General features: G+C 37.5%; 1 protein-coding gene across 2 annotated transcripts in view; it reads left to right on the top strand.

Moving 5' to 3' along the window:
• Positions 1-20,434, top strand: part of RTTN (rotatin) — a 160,938-nt gene that overhangs the window by 125,306 nt on the left and 15,198 nt on the right. The window contains exons 38-43 of one of the 2 annotated variants that reach the window (XM_058557288.1): positions 1,191-1,344; positions 3,814-3,951; positions 6,416-6,633; positions 14,495-14,600; positions 15,358-15,455; positions 16,668-16,745. In XM_058557288.1, the coding sequence (XP_058413271.1) occupies positions 1,191-1,344; positions 3,814-3,951; positions 6,416-6,633; positions 14,495-14,600; positions 15,358-15,455; positions 16,668-16,745 (792 nt within the window). The other variant, XM_058557289.1, reaches the window with a different exon arrangement.

The following is a 20,434-nucleotide window of genomic DNA, read 5'->3' as shown; positions in this document are numbered from 1 at the left end:
ACTCCTCAGGAGAATAGGACAGAAGAACTATTTTGAAATAGTCTGAGGCCTTTTACTTTAGAGGAACATATCCCTCCACAAATGCAGAACAGTCCCTGCCTCTCGCAATAGCAGAATAAGGTGGGAGGGTAAAAAGTGTGTTTGTGTGTACATGTGTGTGCAGAGAGAGAGAGGCTTCAGAATCTCTCTGTAAAGTTCTTTTATGTGAACACGCTTGTGGCCTGGGGGTAGCGGATAAATGAGACATTACAGCTTGTTCTTTAATTATTACATATCTAGAGAATTCTTTATTTATTTATTTATTTTTTTTGTGAGGAGGATCAGCCCTGAGCTATCGTCTGCCAATCCTCCTCTTTTTTTTTGCTGAGGAAGACTGGTCCTGGGCCAACATCCGTGCCCATCTTCCTCCACTTTATATGGGACGCCGCCACAGCATGACTTGCCAAGCGGTGCGTCGGTGCACGCCCGGGATCCGAGCTGTCGAACCCCGAGCCACCACAGCGGAGCGCACGCACTTAAGGGCTTGCGCCACTGTGCCGGCCCCAAGAGAATTATTTTTTTAAAAGTACTTTTGCCAGTTAATACTTTTTGTAATATTAGCATCAAGCAACATTCCAGAAATGGTTTTATTGGTAATATTAGAGAAGATTTAATTTTTCTTCTATAATTAAGGATAGTAATTTTATGCTGAAGGATAGTTGAGGGCAAACATTGACCATATTTGCATTTTATTTGTAGCAATAACTAGACAATTAGGCTAGCTTCCTTCACCCCCGAATTGTGTGCTTTGAAGAATATTTGTAATCTTTCTTTCTTTACAAAATTGTAGGCTTTATGGTTTTGGAATGCCCTTTTCTGCTTCTTACAGAATATTGATTCCACAGTTGAGCTAGTTGAAAAATATAAAAGCTTTCTTTCGCTAAATGGAATTCATAATTTGGTTTTGAAAATATTGTTTTGTTTGATATTCGTATAGTTGACAATGAGTGTTAATGTCGCCACGAATGACCTCCTTGTGAGAAAAATAATGCTTTTTCTGCTATGTATTCATTTCAAGTTTTTAAAATTTATGATTAATATTTTATTATGTTACAAAGAAGTGACTTACAATTCATAGAAAAGTGAAATAGTTTATCACTGAGATGAGCTGGTCATGTGATATGTTTTGTTTTCCTTCATCTCTCAAATAGGCGTCCTTCCTCCTAGAGTACCTGTCCTCTTTGTCTAGGCTTCTGCAGTCATGTTTGTTGGTAGATCCTGACCTTGTGATTCAGGACGAGCTTCTGAGACCTCTTATCACAAACATCATCAGAGTCCTTACCTTATGCACCAAAGATGTATTAGGTAAGCTTTATGTTTTTAGTGTAGGCTGGAAGTAAATAATATTGAGGAACAAAATCTTACTCTGCACCAGATATATACTTCAAGGTTACATTTTGAGTTGTTCTTTGCCAGTATTTTGGAAGGCTTTTATGATGTGTTTTATAGTTTGGATGTTTTAAGTGGTTCCAGGAGACCATTTGAGGCAAGGATGTGTGTGATAAAGAGTCATCCCCTGTGCTGTCAGTTTAAATGAGGGTAAAGTTCTTTATGTCATGTTAGAAAGTACAGTGAATTTGAGGTATTAATTATTCCTATAAACTATGGCCAAGGCCAGATGACCTACTAATAACACATTTGCAATAACAAGCATAAGCAAGGCTAGGAGATAGTATCAAAAATTTCCTAAGGTTCAAAATTACTGAAAAATATCCTCTAATGAAAAGTTGAATATAGTGTTTAGTATTGGAAAAAATTAAAACAATGTAGGATCTTTATCAAAATTAAAATATAATTGTCTAAAATAGTCTGTAATGAAGTAATTGATCATTTGGTAATTCTCTTTGCCTATCAGTTCATTCTTATTTAGTCCTTTGAATTTTATGGATTTGCTTTATTTTAGATCTGGTAAGTGAAATGTTTTATGATGCCTACAAATCCAGTCCTCAGTGTCTCATCACTGTTAAAATTATCCCAATGCTAGAGGAGCAGTAATTCCTTACTTGGAAATTTTACAAGTGGCAGTGATGTAAGCTAATTAGGTTAGACAGTGCATTCTCTACAAGGAGCAAAGGAGCAAAAATTGATTCTTGGGGGAAGAAAACCCTAGCTATTATAATAGTTTGTGGCCCTCCAAAGCTCAACTCTACCCCATAAGATCTTATTCCTTAGTATTTAATTCTCTTGTTGGATTTTCTTGGGTATCACTTGAGAAGGATTGGCATTGAGCTCGTGGAAGATACAGAAGAAATATGCAAGATCAGTGCTAAAAAACTGTGGCGCATACATGGTGTGACTGGAGGTCACATGGCAAGAGGTGGCCTGTGCATCTTGGCTGCCATTGGCTGCCTTGTGGATGTTTTTATTGATTCTCTTGCTTTTGTATGTGACTTGGGCTTTGAGAATTAAATTACAATAGTATATATTTTATTATTTAATTATATAAAAGTTATTTAACCCATAATTAATTATGTCAAGGGCTGAAAAGAAAAAATGTCATATGAATGTATATCTATCTACCAGATGGTTAAAAGTTATTTTCTCGTACCTAACAAAAGTTAAAAGTTCACTAAAATATTTTTAAGAAATTAATTAATTGAGTTTTTAATGACTTTATAAAAAATTTATTATATTTCTAGTATGTATTTATATGATTTGCTAGTTTTCATCTATAATTTGATACATTTTAATTTATATGAGTAAATAAAAGTTATTCAGCAAGCACAGTTATAAAGTTAAATGTTAATAGCTTTTTAGTTTTTAATTTAACTTTCAACTTAAATATTTATTGGCCATCTTAGGCCTGTATTGAATAAAATCAATAAGCTTTATACTTTCTCTTTGAAAAAGTACAGATATACAGATAGTACATAAACAGATGCATAGTATCTGTGGAATTAATATTTCATGGGGAGGGTGATGAGGAAACATGTGTATAAAGACTCCTTATAGAACTGATAATAACAAAAATGTTGAGAAGCACCAAGGATTGCTGTAATCCAAACTCCCTGGAAGTACTCTTTCCAAACGCCTCTTGGGTGCTGGAGAGCACCGAGGTGGAAGCCAGTGGTTTGCTGGTAATGGAGTGGTAATGGAGTTTGACAAAAGCTGGCAAATGCTGCTGGTGATGTGGTCGGAGAAGACGGTCCTAAGATAGCCTGCTCTCCAGCTCCCATTTGCCAAGAAGAGAGAAGGGAAAGCTGTGTTTGCCCTCGAAGGTTAATTGCTACATCCTTAGCCATGGGCAGAGCTGCAGAATCCTCTGTGTATCGTGTTTTCTTTAGGGAGTAATACTCTTCTCCGTTCTTCAGAGAAATTCTCCTTTCTTTTCTGCCATGACCTTGGCACGTTATGTTTTCCCCTTTCACCCCTGCACAAAGCTGCTAGAGAGGATAAAGAAAACAGGAGAAACTGTAGAAGTAGCACAATGACACGTTTTTACAATGTGCCTATGTAGTTCTGAAGCTATGGCTTAATATTCAATTTGTCACACTTTCTGGTTATTGTTGAATACGTTTTAATAAGAGGAGGATGTGTGAGTGTGTATTTATTTGTCTAGAGGAGAGTGAGTGAAGAAGAGATATCTTTAAGAAACAATGGAAAAGCGAAATTAATTGAAATAAATTTTGGATCACGCTGAATTAGATTTGTCTTCATTTGACAAATACATACCTCTTATTATAAGTGTAATGAAGTGTCTGTTGAGTTTTGTATTATAAAAGGTTCTTTGTCTTCTTTGTGTTAATAACTTGAAATGTTTTGATTAATTTATAGATGTAGAGTTAATATCGACTTTTTATCAGACGTGGACACATTTGTTTAACCTTCTGGCCACACTCCTGAGGAAAGCTGGGGCTGCCTCTCTCCCATCTATTACGATGGGTCTGGCCAAGCATTGGGCAGCGGTGATTGGTGAGAAGATACTCTTACTGGGCTTGGGGTCTTTCTGCTAATAAAAATTAAAATAATCATTATTTATGATTTATATATATATGTATTCTCTAAAATTAAGTAATTTTATGGCATGGCATATGAAACCAGGTACTTGGTTTGGGAAATTTGCAGTGCTCTTGAGGAGTCCAAAAAATGCATTTTTGAAAAATTGAAACACATTTCAAGATACCATAAAAATAAGTAAGAAAAGCCTGTGGTGTTATGAAGATACATATGACATGATTATAAAACAGTGAGATAGATTTTCTTGTGTTGGTGTAGAAACCAGTCTCTTTCCTCATATATTTGCACTGTAAGTGGGTAAATCTGCATATATAAAATCCTGTGTATGCAATAACATGGAAAGTTGTAATAAAAACAGTGTCTTCTCTCAAGACACAAGGATTTTCTTATAGCATGGAAATGCCAAGAGTATAGTGTAGTTAATTATCTTTATCAGATGTTTTCCGTATAATAGTTGTCACTAGAATAAGCAAATGATTGTTTTTTAAATTAACTCTTGTCTTTAATTTTTCATAAAGTCTCTTCTAAATTTTAGCATTGCAAGAAGACTTTTTTACGTAAATGTTTACAAATAACATTTATGCTACTTTGGTTAAATAACCAGTTTAAATGTATTCACAATTGAGTTCTTTTAAGTTTCCAAGTTATCACTAATTCAGTTGACTTATTTTTTTAGATTTTATTCTATCATTTGGTGATTCTGCAAACTTAGACGTATGATACATTTTGGTATCAGAGTGGTAGTTTTGAAGTAAGATTTATGGGGAAATACATGTTGAACAAGAAAAAGAATTGTTAGCTGTCTGGATATGGGAGTGTTCTGAGTTTACGCTAAGGGGAATAGTGTCCAGTTAGAGATCATTATCTTGTTAAAAGGTAAAAATTGAAAGCAATTGACTGATGGAGTGATTGAGATTTTCCTTTCGCATCCGTGTGGGTGGGAATTAGTTTACCACCTGAATCACTAATAATATAAAGCAAGATGCTTTGTGGGACACCAAAGCCACCTGATCAAATCAGGCCCACTGCCTGTTTTGGTAAATACAGTTTTATTGGGACACAGCCACACTGATTCATTTACTGATTGCCTGTGGCTGCTTTCATGCTACAGCAGGAGAGCTGAATAGTCGTGAGAAAAGCATATGACCTGCAAAACATAAAGTATTTCTTTACTCGCTGGCCTTTGCAGAACACGTTTGCTAACCCCTGATTTCCTGACACTATTCCCCTAGAGATAAAACAAAGGCATATTAAATTCAAAATCTTTCTACAAAATACATAGATAGTTTTATATGCTAATCAAAAATAACCTACTATATAAATAGCTTTGATAATAGTAATGTTAATGAAAACTGATAAAAATGATCATTGATATTCCTTGCTATGGAGTTAATTGTTTTTGTTTTTCTTATCAGTTTCCATCCCATGTGCCCATGCACATTTAAAACATGGTCGCTCTGTAACTTATGTTGTCTATAACAATCTTTTCTCAAACCTGACCATATTTAGACATCATTTAAATGAACATAATTCTCATGAAACCCCACTGTTGACTAAATTATTTTTCTTATGTTACTTAAGAACGTAAGAATTTCTGTAAGCCTAAATCTAGGTGGAAATTCTTATGGTTATAACTCTTACACAAATTTAGATCCAAAATGTAAAAATAAAACACCACAAAATTATAAATCAGTGCTATCAAATTAATAAAATTAATGCAATGCAGCAAATGTTCTTTTGATTAAATTAAATCAGTGCTCACAACAGGAAATTAAACTCTTATTATGTTTGCAAATCAGTTCATAACCACTCTTGTTCTCTATCTGAACTACCCTGAAACCTTTGATCATACATCATGCCAACAGTGCATACTAAGTCTTATTTTAAGTACTGTTTCGCATCAGCTTGTTTGAAAATAGAAACACAATCACAATTAGAAGGTGGTAATCTAGATAATCCAGAGTATAGTTACATTGGCCTTATTTTTTAGGTTAGCACTGAAGTAAAAATTAAAAAGCAAAAAAATCTAGAGACTTTGTGGATCTCAGTAGACCACAGAGGGATCAGTACTCATTTATATATAATTGTCTTATTTTGGGTCTTAGCAAAGATTGTGTATATATGCATTTGCGCGCCCACACACACACACTGTCTCTCACACTCATTCAGATAAAAGAGAACCCATATAAAAAGAACAAAATGAAAATTAAATAGATTCCTTGATTCAGTATGTTATCTTAGTACTATTTAAATTACTTTTAAGCACTAGGCTTACTCTTGTGATACTTGAACCATTGATAACTTTACTTCATTAGAAGTGAAAAAGCTATAAACTTAGTTACTTAAATCAATCTAATTCACTTTTTTAATTTTGAAGAAGTTTTCATACATTTGCATATGGAATTATTCTGTCTTTTAGAGATGTTCTGCAAATGTGTGGGTTTGTCTACTACATGCCCTTCCCTCTACACGGCCAGCCTGCAATTCCTTTCTATTCTCTTGACTGAAGAAGCAAAAAGGTGTCTCTGGGATAAGGATAAAACAAATTTATGCCGCAGTCCAACAATGGCTTCACTTCTTGATAAAAGTCAGGAAAATCAGAAATCTCTAGAACGACTTAATGAAGTAATTATTCAGGTAAGTGATTTCTTGATTTTTCAAAACTTGGTTTAGTGTTTAGTCTTGGGCTTGTAAAAATTTTTTTAATCATTTTCATTAAAAAGTAATTAATGCTCATGACCATTTAAATAATAGAAAAATATATAAAATTAAATTAACCATCTCCTCTCCACTTCTACCCCTCCGATGTTGACCAGTTTCTTTAATGAATATGATGTAAAAATTCAAAATGAAATATTAGTAATCTAAATCCAGCAGTTTATCAGAATAGTGTGCTGTATCATGACCAAAATGGGTATATTTCAGGATTGCAGGCATAATTCATAATTTTACATCTTTGAAGATATATTTACCTAAATGACATTTGATTTTATGTAAATGGACTACGTATATTTAAGGTGGTGATGTGTATAGAGGTACGCAGACTTGGTTGGCACATTTGTGAGAACATGCCCCCTTTCCAAACCCTACTGCCTATTTTATCTTATAAACTTATTTTTTGCAATCCTAAAATATGAACTAAGAATTTTGTTTTGTCAAAAACATTCTAAAATCACTCAAGTATTGTTATTTTATAAATAGATTCACAAAAAAACGAAGTGTTTCCTAAGTTGCACAATTGTTTTTTACAGGTAGGAATATTACTAGATTTTTCAATATTAAGAAATGTTCAATATTAAGAAATAACCTCCTGCACATGGTTTTTGTCTTCTCCCCGAAAGGGGGAAGAGTGGTAGACGTGCACATTGAAGAATTTGCTTCTGCTTCCCAGTCGGCCAGCCACGTTTTACAGACGGAAGCTTGTTCCTGTCTGCTGACTTGCTGTAGTCCCTTTGGTGCTTGGGGTTTGGGGATTCTGCGCCTTTTCTGCCTGTGAGAGCCGTGGTTGTGCAGTCTTTCTGGTGTTTGCTTATGTTGGAATGCAGACAAGGCTGTCAGAGGCCAGGGCAGCTCCCTGCTCCAGCTTGAGCTGCCTGTGGAGGGTCACGGGCTCCTCAGGGGACTTTTGTCGCCCTTGCCCAACAGACTATAGGTGCCTTCGAAGCACAGATACGGAGCCTGATAAGGGGTCCCCAACATTTTCTCCTCTTCTGGACCAACTCCTTTGGAAGCTGCATCTCCGGGGGGGGAAAAGGTCCTCAAAGCATTTCTCAAAGTCACTTATCGTGGGAGGCCACAGCTTCCCTGAAACTACTGCCTCACTCATTCCACTCAACTTTTCTTAGTTTAAAACCGAAACTAGACATTGTCCCAGTTATCTCACTCACCGTCAGAACAACAGGCTTTATTCCCCCAATAATTAACTGAGTCTGATTTTGTACTTTAGAGAATACTCTAAGCAGGAAAACTGAAACTCACACCTTTTCAGAAGTCCTCTCCCAGCCCCAATTCAAAAGTTATTAATTTCCTGACTTTGGCTTTGGTAGAACACTGTTCTCCTGGAGAAGGCGCATGCTTTCCGCTTCAGGGGAATGTAAATGACTCGAGGGCCCCACATCAATTTCTTTTCTTCAGTGAGGGCAGTGTGCTGGCCCCCTCCCCTGCCCAGGCCAGAATGCCTTGACCTGGGAGCCTTGACCACAGCCATGACCATGGTTCCTGCAGCCAATCCTCCTGGACCTGGTGAAATTTAAAGACCTCCAGCCTTCAAAGCCAAGGCTATTCCATTTCCCAGCTCTTTCCTCTTGCTTGTTAGTGGTGGTGTGTTTCAAGGAACCACGATTAGACTTGTGATAAATATGGGTCCATGTGGGAATGATGAACCGGATTAAAATCGTGTATGTAGTAAAAACTATGCCACAGGAATTTGCTTAAATTTACCTTGCCCTTATTTTTCCCTAATATTTTGTAATATTATTTATTATAAAAGTTATTGTTTATAATCTTTTGCTCTTACTTTCTTAGCCAAGGAAAATGAGGTATCCCAGAGCCACAGGGTATCTCAATGGTTTTCCTAATGATTAGCTAATTTTCCTCTCCATTTCTTCCAAATTACAAAAGATATAAAGTATTCCATGTGGATATGGATACATTAACCAGTTATTTAAACTGTGTTTCCTAATAAATCATACTCTTCTTGTTCATGTAAGCAGTAAAATACAAATATGTGATGTTTGTTAGAAGGGTACAGGCGAGTTTTAAACAAAGAAAGTAAAGACAGGAATTGTATGTATGGCACACTTATGAGAAAATGGTATGCCTGCTGTCAGATGGGACATTTATTAATGAGCTTGTTAAACTACAAACACTGTATTTTCTTTGCTCTTCCCTATATAAAGATGATATGTGAATTAAAATATTATTAGAATCCATTAAATAGCAGCACATTGTAATAAATAATATACATCCATGTAGTCTGTGGGTTGTGCCAGGTGTTATATAGGATGCAAAGTAAACTACAATCTTTAAATTATCAGAAGAAATAGTATTCTAAAATTGGTGGCTTTCAAAGGTATATTTAAATTCTGTGTAAAACTGTACTCAAAAAATATTAGATGTGAGGCGCCTGCCCCGTGGCATAGTGGCTAAGTTTGTGCACTCTGCTTCAGTGGCCTGGGGTTTGCGGATTCAGATCCCAGGTGTGGGCATACGCACTGCTTATCAAGCCATGCTGTGGCAGGTGTCCCATGTATACAGTAGAGGAAGGTGGGCATGGATGTTAGTCCAGGGCCAATCTTCCTCAGCAAAAAGGAGGAGGGTTGGCAACAGATGTTAGCTCAGGGCTAATCTTCCTCACCAAAAAAAAAAAAAAAAAAATTTAGATGTGTGACCTTAGGCATATCACAGAACCTCTTCTAATTCAGTTTTTCAAATGCAAAATGAGGATTGTATTACATTATTGCTAAGTTTCAGCTGGCTCTAAAATTCTCCATCCTCCTAGTAAATTGTTATATTGTAACTTCAATTAAAACGTCTTGGCAGAGAATCTTTTAAATGGCTCCTTACAGCAGTATCCAAGGGGGATACATGTTGAAAGTTTGCATCTCGTACTTAAATAATGTGTAAATTAATTTTTTCATAATTCCATTTTGAGGTGGTTTCAGGATTTGAATATTCTCTAAGAAACTATTAGCTGTCTTTTGACCATGAAATATTGGAACACATTTGACTTAATGGAGATTTTGTGTTGCCTGGTGAGATACTCAATACATTTCATTTGCAAATACATATAGATAACAAGGTTAATAAAAACTCTATAGTAGTAGGTTTTGTCTGTAAATGATATGTTGAATTATTTTTACTCCTTATATTTGATCTGATATCTAAGGGTAGTAATGCAAGAAAACAAACTTTTCCGTCACATTTTAGGTGTTTAGTGAGTGGTAAAATTCACGAGTAAATCTGTTGGAGAGAAGGCTTATATATTTGAGATACTGTCGTGTTAATGAATGTTCACTATAATTAAAAAGCCTCTTCTTTACATTGGTACCTTTTGAAAAGAAAGCAAAAAGTCTTGACTTAGAATTTCTAGATCACTTAGTGTATAGAAGAAATTAGATCTAAAAAGAGCATAGCATCTAAATAAACTGCGCTGAGTCGTCTTTTTTTCTCTCTACCTATGGTTGACAAAAAGACAGATTGTTTCTTGCTCTGTATCTTGTAGATGTAATTTTCCTCTGTGTGTGTCTGCATCATCCAGAAGCTAGTTGTCTGTCACTTCAGCTCTTGGACATGGACTCTTAGCCTCTGCCCTCCCGCCGGGCTTCTCCTGCTGTCAGCCATGTGCCCCTGCTCTGTGTGCCTATGGATGCTCAGAACTGCTTTCAGATTGCATTAAGTGCTACAGGGGAAATGATAGGAATCCTGTCCTGTGCTCTGACCTTCAGTGTGTGTTGAAAAGTGTGTGGGTTTGCTGTAGGTTAGTCCTGTTTATTTCTTCTTTGTTTGTTTTCAGTTGGGGCTTTCGTATCAGTTTTACCCTGTACACATTTTAGAGTGCCAAACAGTTTTATAAGTTTTTTACCCAAAGTAGGGGACTTCTGCCTTCTTCCCTCATTTCCTTCTTCTCAGAGGTAACTACTTACACCTCTTTTAGCTTATTACTTTGTACTTTACCTTCCATGTCTCTGAATAGCATGCTTGTATTTCTCTGTCTTGATTATTCAGTTTTGGACAGTGCCTATTGATTTCCTACTGTGGAAGATGAGACTTTAACCCTCTTTCCACCCCTCACTCAGCCCTCCACCCACAGTGGGTTCCCTTGTCACTCCCCCGTGTTACACGTCTTCACGTTGACGGGAGAGTAGGCAGCGTACAGTGTTAAATCTGGGAAAACGACAGACACAGTTGAACTGGCTGCAATGTTTACATTTCTTTTCCTGCACAGCTTTCCTTTTCCTTAGAGTCAATTTTATTTTTTAATTTGCTTAGTTTTCTATTATCACTGATAAGCTCCATGCTCTTTGCCAGCAATCAAATGTCCTCTCATTATATTCAGAAATGTCAGAACTTATATCAGCTTCATCTTCTGGAAGAAATCACTCCCAATTTCTTCTGACCTGCCTGGTTCCTATTGTCACCCTGGGGTCTCCATTCCCCTTCTTCCGGGGAATTCCTTTACCTCTCTGTCCTGTGATCTCCTGTATCCCCTGTCCCATGTCCTCCTTTCCTGGTTCATGCCCTCCTTTTGGTAGAGTCTATTCTCCGTCAGCTTCTGGAGAAAAGGTGCAGAGGAGGCTTTTTTGAGTTCTAGACATCTGAAAGTCTTTTTCTACCCTTACATTAAATTTGTAGTTTGGTCAAGTGAGAATTCTAGATTGGAAATCATTCACTTCTGGGTTTAGAAGGCGTTGTCTGTTTCCTTTAATTTCTTGTGTTACTGTAGAGAATTCTGAAGCCATTATGATTCCTGGTTTCTCTCTCCTGGAAAGATTTAGATTCTTTTTGTCTCTAGTATTCTACATTCTCCTGATAAAGTACCTAGGTGGGAGTCTCTTTATCTGTTGTGCTGGGCTCTGGGGGTCCTTTCCATCTGTAAACTCCTGTTCTGTACCTACTTCAATAGGTCTGTAGCTATTCCCTGTCAATGAATTTCCAAACTCTGTATGTTTGGAACTCCTGTTAAGTTTTATTTTTCCTACACAGTTTCTCTTTTCTTCTTTCTCTCTCTATTTTGATTTGTATTTTCTGGTTAGAGGCTTTTCTCAGGTATCTGGTAATCTTGATTGTCTCTATATTTAAAACTGGGAGACTTATAGCAGATTGGAAGCCCTGAGCATCTGAGGGGAGCTTGTCAACTGCAGCCTGCACTGTGTAAGGGGATTTGGCTGGTCACTTTGTGACCCTGTCTTCTTGAGCTTGTCAGGTTCCCTAGAGAAGAATCTTCTGATCTCCTTGCTGGAGGCGAAAACCCACACTGCCAAGTGTTTTGCAGCAAAGGAGGAAAAGAGAGCTGGGGTCTTAGAGTTTAATTTGAACAATTTCACTTAATTCTTCCTGTTTTCAGCAGAATACCCTTACCCACAAATGTGCCTAGTCTCTGCCAATTCAGAATGCTGCTAATTCATCCTCTCCAGAGACCAAACCTCCACTTTTTTGCAAGGGTTGGGGAGGAAGAGTGGCTTGGCTGCGCAGAGATTGGTGGTGGACAGAATCTGTCATCTAACTGCTTCTCAGAGATTTTTCAACCAACTCTTCTTCACTCGCACTTCCCAGGGTTCCTGGTGCTCAATTTCCTGAGCCGTTGGCAACTCAGTGTATCAATTGGGGTGGTACTCAGCTTTCCCCGCTCACTAATCAGAATTCAGGATTCTCAACCCTGCTAACACATTTGCCATTCTTCCCTCTGCTTTCTAGTTTCCAAACTTGTGTGTGTTTGTCTTTAATCCCAAAGGGACTAAAAGACACATTCACGTGCACAACTGTTTCCCTAGAGGACTTACCTCTTTTTTCCCCCTCATTGCTGCGGATAGTAGATGAGCAGTATTTTTTAATGAGATTGGTTTGATTTTCCTCAAAACACTAACACATGCAGTTTCAATAAGGATGTGTGTATGAGAGCAATTTTCCTATTAATGGTGAAGATTAAGTTTTAAAATTCTCATAGTTAACTATAGTGATTATACTCCAAATATATTCATCATCCTGTAATACTTCCCTTCCTTTTTTCCCCCTTCTTCATGGTCACACTTAGTGTGGTCTTGATCAAGCCTCCCTGGGCGTGGGCATTTAATATGGGACCCATTGGCCAGATAGGGACCTCCCTAGCTGGAAGCAGCAGCCTAAGTGAGATATTTAGGATGGAATTGCTACCCCTGGTGGTAGAGCTGGGAGGGCCCCCACTCTGCAGGCTCCTTCAGTGTTGCGTTGCCAAGTGTAGGCTAGTCAGGAATTGTAAGTGGAGTTGCATCTATGTAATTATGCTGTACTATACTTTATGTAAAATTAAATCATTTAAGCTTAATTTTAATAATGATATTATGAAGCTGGATCATTTTGCAAATTACTGGTATATAAATATCTAATATTTATAAATCAAATGAGGAACTTCTAGATTCTTAGATTGGATTTGTGAACCCCTTGTAGTTGTAATAAAAATGTATATGTGTATCCACATGAGAATTTTACCACAGAAAATTTCACCTGAATCTAGTCAAGACTTTAGAGGTAGCACACCCAGTAAATGGGAAATTCAGAGAGGAGGAGGCAAGTTAAACCATGACAAGGAAGCAAGCAGACAGATCCAGAATGTGGGACATTCTGTAGGATGACTGATCTGGTGTATACAGCATCTCAACAACATGAGGGAAACAACAGCCACAAAGAAAAACCCTGGATAGGGGGAGGAAAAGCAGGTGAATCTAGATTTAGGAGATATAATGTACAGATATGATGTGAGGGCTTCATTGGGTCCTGATTCCAATAAACCAACTGTGAGAAGACATTTTTGAGACAAAAGAGAAAACCTGAATTTGTACTGTGACGTTAGTTGATACCAAGAAATTATTGATAATTATGTGACACATGATAATGGCTTTATGATTATACCTACTGGAGTATGCTATTTTATTTCTAGTATTTACTTTAAAATACTTGAGCCAAACAGTTTTGAAAAGAGAAAGTTTGAGGTCTGTTATTTTTTCTCTACTCTTGTACATATTTGAAATTTTTTATAATGAAAAATTTTTTAACTCATTCAAATGTGTAAAGGAAATATATCAAAATATTAGTATTTTCAAAATTACAAGTGATTTTTTGTTTACATGAGTCAAAAAAATTAAGAAATAATATTTTTTTGAAAAACATGCCATACAAGAGGTAAATGTTACTGTATAAATGAAAGTTAGGAAGAACCAAATCATCTGAGGTACAGCCATATATTGGGTGGAAGTTGAGGGAGGGGAATGTGTCTCAACAAGAAGAAAAGAGGAATTTGATGACAGTTGTCCTATTCAGCAGTTTTCCAAGGGCGCTTTTATTTTTTTATTTTTATTTATTTATTTTTTATTGATGTCTTAATAGTTTATAACATTGTGCAATTCCAGTTGTACATTATTATTTGTCAGTCACATATAAATGTGACCCTTCACCCCTTGTGCCAAGGGCCCTTTTTAAAGAGGTTACATATAGGTACATACATTTGCTGGTGAATTTGAGTAAGTGCGTGAACTTGCTGTGTGTTAATACTAAAGAAAGCTTTTTTCTTTAGATGAAGAGTCTTTGAGAATGATTGTTGGTCTTTTCCATGTTATACATTTCTTATTCACTCTTCTCCACACAGAGCATTCTTAAATCTTTTAAGATTTTTTAGATTCCAGTGAATTTCATGGAATAGTTGAAAACTAGCAATACCTTTTAAATACCACACATCTTTTATTCACAACAGTTTTGCTCCAGATTAAGTTTTTCTTCAAGGCAGTTTGATATGTACTCTTTGCAGTGCTATGAAGGAAAGCCCTCCAGAGATATCCTGAAGAGAGTTGCTGCGAGTGCACTGATGTCTCTTCTGGCCGTCAGCAGAAGAGCACAGAAACACGCCTTGAAAGGTGAGCTGCAGGGCACCTCAGCTGTTTCCATGGCATATTTTCAATTCATATGTTTTACTGCTTGTTCTTTTTAATTTTCTTTGGACTCAAAATGTAAAGAACTTGGAATCTCAGTGTCACTAAAAAAATAGAGTGTTTTTTTCCTGTATAGAAACATAGTAAACATGCATTACTTTTAAAACAAAAAGATTATAGTGTAGATTCTTTTTTATGTAATGATTCTTATTCTAGAGACTCTACATCTAAATATTAGAGAAGCTTTACAAAGCAACACATCACTCAGTTTAATAATCATTAAATATTAGTAGCCACAAACGCATATTGCATACCTGAGTGAAACACATAGTTTTGATAGTAATAATAACAGCATTTAGCTAATTCTATATTTTCACATACATTTCCCCTCTAGAGTGTTGTAATTTCTCATCTGGAATCAGGGAACACAGGCTTTAGAATTGAAAGAGAATAACAGCAACATGAAGTCCATTAATTTAAATTGTGATTTGCTACTAAAATTATGCATACCTCAAAATGTAAATTAGATTTTGGGAGTATTGTACTAGGTTGAAAACAAATGGGCTTTAGCATTTTAGTTCTCTTGATTTTTCCCTCTGATTCGTTAATCTCTCACTGAAAATACTAAAAATAAGTTGGTTGGAAATATAAAATTATTTTTTTGAGAATTTGATAGTTATGCGTGGTTTTAACTGATTGGAAATGGAATATCCTTTTCATTGTTCTGGATTCTGTCTTCCAGCCGATCTGATAGACACCTGCGTGGAGCAGATGAAGCACGTTAACGCACAGCTGAACCTGGACTCGCTGAGGCCCGGCAAGGCGGCTCTGAAGAGAAAGGTAGCTGGGAGTCTCCACATTCTGGGATGAAGGGTGGCCATACATGGAGACCACCTCTCCAGTGTCCTTGTGCTTATCAATGACACCTATTGGGTTGAAATGAGGATCTGATTTAGAGGCAAGGTACAGTCAGATAAATTAATGGGATTTCTACATTAACAGGTTTGGGTTTGGGAGTTTTGTGTGTGTATGTCTTAGTTCTCAATTGAAAATCTTTAAATGAGATTTATGTTTTATATGTTGTTATAAACATTTTGGTGTGTGCATGATAAATTTTTTATACTACAGAAAAAAATCTTTCTCTCAAAGTAAGCGTAGGTTCACTAGGAGTGGCATGTAAGTGTTTTCTGTATGCCAGGCACTATTCTAAACATTTCATGTTTATTATCTCATGCACTCTCATGACAACATAGTCATACGAGCAGTGATTGATAAAGCCAGTATTTGCCCCATGTCTGGATGGTCGCAGAGCTGGTATTCCTGATCTCTGTTTATGTCCTTCCGTGACTTCTGGGAGTCTTTTTCTAGCATTGAGTCTGCAGGACTTGTGTTCAAACTGCATGTTCATGTAAACTCGAAATAACACAGTTTTTATGTAATAGCGGTGGTTAATAATAATGACTATGGTTAAAAAGATCTGCCACACATGCTTACTGAGAAGAGGAATGTGTGTGTGTATTTATAAATATATAAATATACATATATATGTATATAGCTAAGGCCATTATAGCAGCGATCTATTTAAAAACTAGTTTCTAGTGCACTTGATAAGAAACCAAGAAAAGCCGTATTTTGTAATTTCATTGATGCAGGGGGTCACATGTTCGTCAGTTTGTTTTCTTGCCTCTTTCCCTTTTTCCTCTCTAGGCACAGGCCCTTACTTCATCATTGAGAAAGTCAGCCAACACCTGAATTGATTGAAACCCGTTCAGTACCTGCTTCTTTTTATTGAGATGAAATGTGGAGCCTATTCTATATTTCATTTCCTCCATGCTTGGTAGAACAGAAATAGCTTTTCCGTGGTGGATGTGCTCCTTGAGATCTGGGCATCTTTCAGAGATCATTAGCTTGTCAGTCCCTGAGAGTTATGGTGGTCAGGCCCGGGGAGGGCGTGGCCGCACTGTGATGTGACCCTGAGGAGAAGGAATTGCTGTATAAAAGGTGGAATATGTCCTTGTGTTCACATTTGTCAACTCCTTTTTGTTTAAACAGGAGGATGGCTTTGTTAAAGAGTTAAGCATTGCCATGCAGCTCCTAAGAAACTGTCTTTATCAAAATGAAGAATGTAAAGTAAGTAGACCTACTTTTCACAATTTTGATAGCAGTGCTGGCCATTAGCAGTTTAATTTTTGTGTGAGATCATATAGGATGGAAAATGGAAAACTCTGAATGTTTTTGAGATGCCCAATTGATTGGTCCTTAAACCTAGTGTTAATTCTCAGAAATGGATGCACCTAATCTTGATGTTATTCTTCAACACTGATGACATTTCTTGTTTATGTCAGCATTTTAACCTTTAACTTTATTACTGAAACTTTGACTTCAGGCAGCTAAAGCAAACTTGAGCCTCTTTCCATACTGTTAGGCATTTCAGTTGTTTTTTTACTAAGATGGAATGAAATGGCTGTGTACATCTTATAAGGCAGGAGGGTTTTTTTTGTTTTTTTTCCTTTTGTGAGGAGATCAGCCCTGTGCTAACATCTGCCAATCCTCCTCTTTTTTTGCTGAGGAAGATCGGCCCTGGGCTAACATCCATGCCCATCTTCCTCCACTTTATATGGGACACCGCCATAGTATGGCTTACCAAGTGGTGCTTAGGTGCACGCCCAGGATCCGAACCAGCGAACCCCGGGCCGCCGCAGCGGAGCGCACGCCCTTAACCGCTTGTGCCACCGGGCAGGCCCCAAGGCAGGAGTTTTTCAAAGGCACTTGTCAGACACTCTTCAAGGGAATACATGGAGGTGTCTGTATCCATAAGATGAGTGTGTCTCCTGCTTCAGAGTAGAAAATGCTTACTGCTGTTGTCGAGCGTAGCCATGTCCACCTTTCGGAGGGTCTTCACTTCCAGCTGTGCTGGCTCCCTGTGCCGTTGACTCAGCCCGTTTCTCTGGGAACCACTGAGATATTTTGCTTTGTCTGTGAGCATTGACACTGTCATTTAAAACACTGCATTAGTTCTGTTACATAGGATATAATGTCTTGAACACTTTGATTTGCTTTGTGATATAACACTTTTGAAGCACTAGCTTTCACACACAAGTACTATGGAACACAAGTAAAACAGAGATAAATTATAGAAGCTTCCCTTTTAAAAAAATTTCTTCTTGCTTTTACTCATGATAAAACTGGAAAAAGCATACTGTATCTGGAAAGTGAACATCTTCAACACATATTCCTTAAACTGTGTTACGTAATTTGTTCAAGACACATTATTAACAATTTATGTTTCAAAACAATTTGATGGGAATTAAGTATTTATACATTTCATTAAAATTCCCAGTGTATGAACTTTTTATTCAAAATAGAAGTGTCATTTACTAAATTTCTGATCCCTTATGCTAAATGGTATCCTTGTGACTGGTTGCAGTTAATATTCACCCATGACACCTTACTCAGGGAATACTCTGGAACACTTTCCAGGTGGGATCTATATAGATTTACCTATATAGATTTATGAAAGGCTAGCCGGGTACTGGTTATAAATATAGTGTTCACATTGGTAAAACTTGAGCCATCTATAAAAGTGTTATCTCTCAATAAGTCAAAGCATGTCTACATTTCCAAGTTGTTTAATAAAAAATAAATCCAAAGAAGAATATTTAGATTACTTTTGAGTATAAATATAGTCCTATGGGGCAAAGATTCTTAATTTCTTTTCGTGTTCCAACTTAGCTGAGGTGTGTGACATACTCCCATTACTAATTGTTGGTTGCTCTTGTAGTAATTCACTGAGTCACTCACACCCACCCCAGTATCTGTGTAGGTGTGATGTTAAGAAGGAGTTTTCATACTGGGAAGATCAGGGTGGCTGTGAGGTAAATGAATTGAAGGGTGGGCAAGGTTAGAGGTAGGGGACTGTGGTAACAAGAGATAATGAGACCGTAACCCGAGCAGGTAGAAAGGGAAAGGGGAGTGGGGAGTAAATTTGAGGTATTGAGGAGAGAGAAGAGATATGTAGAATGATTTCCAGGCTCTAGTTTAATGCAAGAGTGCATTAGAGCCGAGTGTAGGGACGAGAGATCCTAATGTTCGGGTTTGCACGTTAGTATAAAGCGTCTTTGGGACATCTGGGGGGAAAATGGCTGGTAATCAGTAGATTCCGTGGGTCTGGGGCTCTGAGGGGTGATAAAGACTGGGGATGTTAGGAGTTATCAGTGTGGTGATCATGTAGATGGTGATTGTAGCCATGACTGTTGGTGAAATTTTCTAAGAGAGTATACAGTGAGAACCTATGTCATATCCTTGGAAAATATAACTATTTATATCCAAGAAGGCAGAAAACAACTGAGAAGAGAATGCTGGAGAGAGTTTGGAGATGATCCAGGATAGAGGGGCTGTATGGAAATGAAGAAAAAAGAGACCTTTAATAGCTGCCTCTGTGCTGGAGGTTTGACAGCAACAAAAATAGGAGTGGTCTTACTAGCATCCTCAGGATAGAAGATAAATGGAAGTAAGCTGAAGATTAAATAAGAGATAGGAAATGACGGCAATAAGAGTACTCTTCTTAGAAACTTGATCATGAAAAACGGCATTAATGATTTAGGACATACAGCATGAAAGGAAGTTAGTCTGCATGTTTGTCTCTCCTAGCGTGTAAACTGCTTGAATATAAAGAGAAATGACCAATTCGGGGACTAATTATTAAAGAGACAGGAAGAAAAGAACTGATTGATAGATAAAGATCCCGATAAAGATCCCTGAGGCAGGCGGGGCTGTGTTCCAAAACACGTGTGGAGTGTCCGTCTCCGACAGATGAGGAACATGTGCTCCTCACTGCCAGGCAGGGAGGAGGAATGGATGGAAACACAGCTAGCCTATGTGGACAGAAGGGCAGAGGAGAGAAGGAGCTTCTACCCAATCGTTTCTGCCTTCTCTGAAACGGTGAGCAAGGTCACCTGCTGCAAATGCAGGGCTGTGTTCCAGGCTTATGCAGAGTAGGCAGCGTGGGGAGTAACTTGGAAATAACGCTGGGAATGACTGCAAAGCTGATGGAGGTTGTTGATCGTTGGGAATAACTTCCCACTCTCTTCTGCCATTGATGCTGCATAAAATTGTATAGGGTGTGTGTGTTTATATGAATGCTCACATGTCTGCACATGGGTCTACAAATTGCCTAGTAATTCCTGTTCATTTAAAAAATTGCTGCATTTGCTGCAAACAGTTGTATTTTATCCATTAATATTGTCCCAGCAATAACTGATCTTTATAATAAAGATGGAGTTGCTTAAGAATTTATTGATTTAACATAATATTTTGACTGAATTTTACTATATTCAAATTATTTAAAAACAGTAATCTACTTCTGATCTGTCTGTCTGTCCACGCATACCGGATATGTATACACACATATACACACAGAGGGAGAGAGAGGGCAGAGGGGAGAACTCCGAGTTGATCAGAATGTTTACCTAGCCAGAAAATCCCATTTCTTAACCATATCAGAGCATTTACAAGAGTTTATTCAGTGTTGTGAGATATCTGTTAATTTGCATGTTCAGAAGCTGGTTTTCTGCATTTCTTACCTGAGCTGCGTGTCCTGGCCGCCCCTCCGTTGAAGGAACTCCTGAGGCTGGTTGGGCTGGTGGTCAGGGCTGTCCTGGGGCGAGGTGCTGGATTCGGTGGCCAGCTCACACTAATCAGAGCAAAGATAAATGCAGTTTTTGTCTCCTTATGTTGGTGACATTTCTTTTGGATTTGATTTTAATTTTACGTTTTCACATATTCAGACTAATGCTGTCTTTACTTCCTTTCCACAACAG

Source organism: Diceros bicornis, chromosome 16 (genome assembly GCF_020826845.1).
Source record: "Diceros bicornis minor isolate mBicDic1 chromosome 16, mDicBic1.mat.cur, whole genome shotgun sequence".
NCBI classification, from domain to species: Eukaryota; Metazoa; Chordata; class Mammalia; order Perissodactyla; family Rhinocerotidae; genus Diceros; species Diceros bicornis.
Note: the sequence above shows the minus strand (reverse complement) of the source record. Positions and strands in the feature narration are given on the sequence as shown.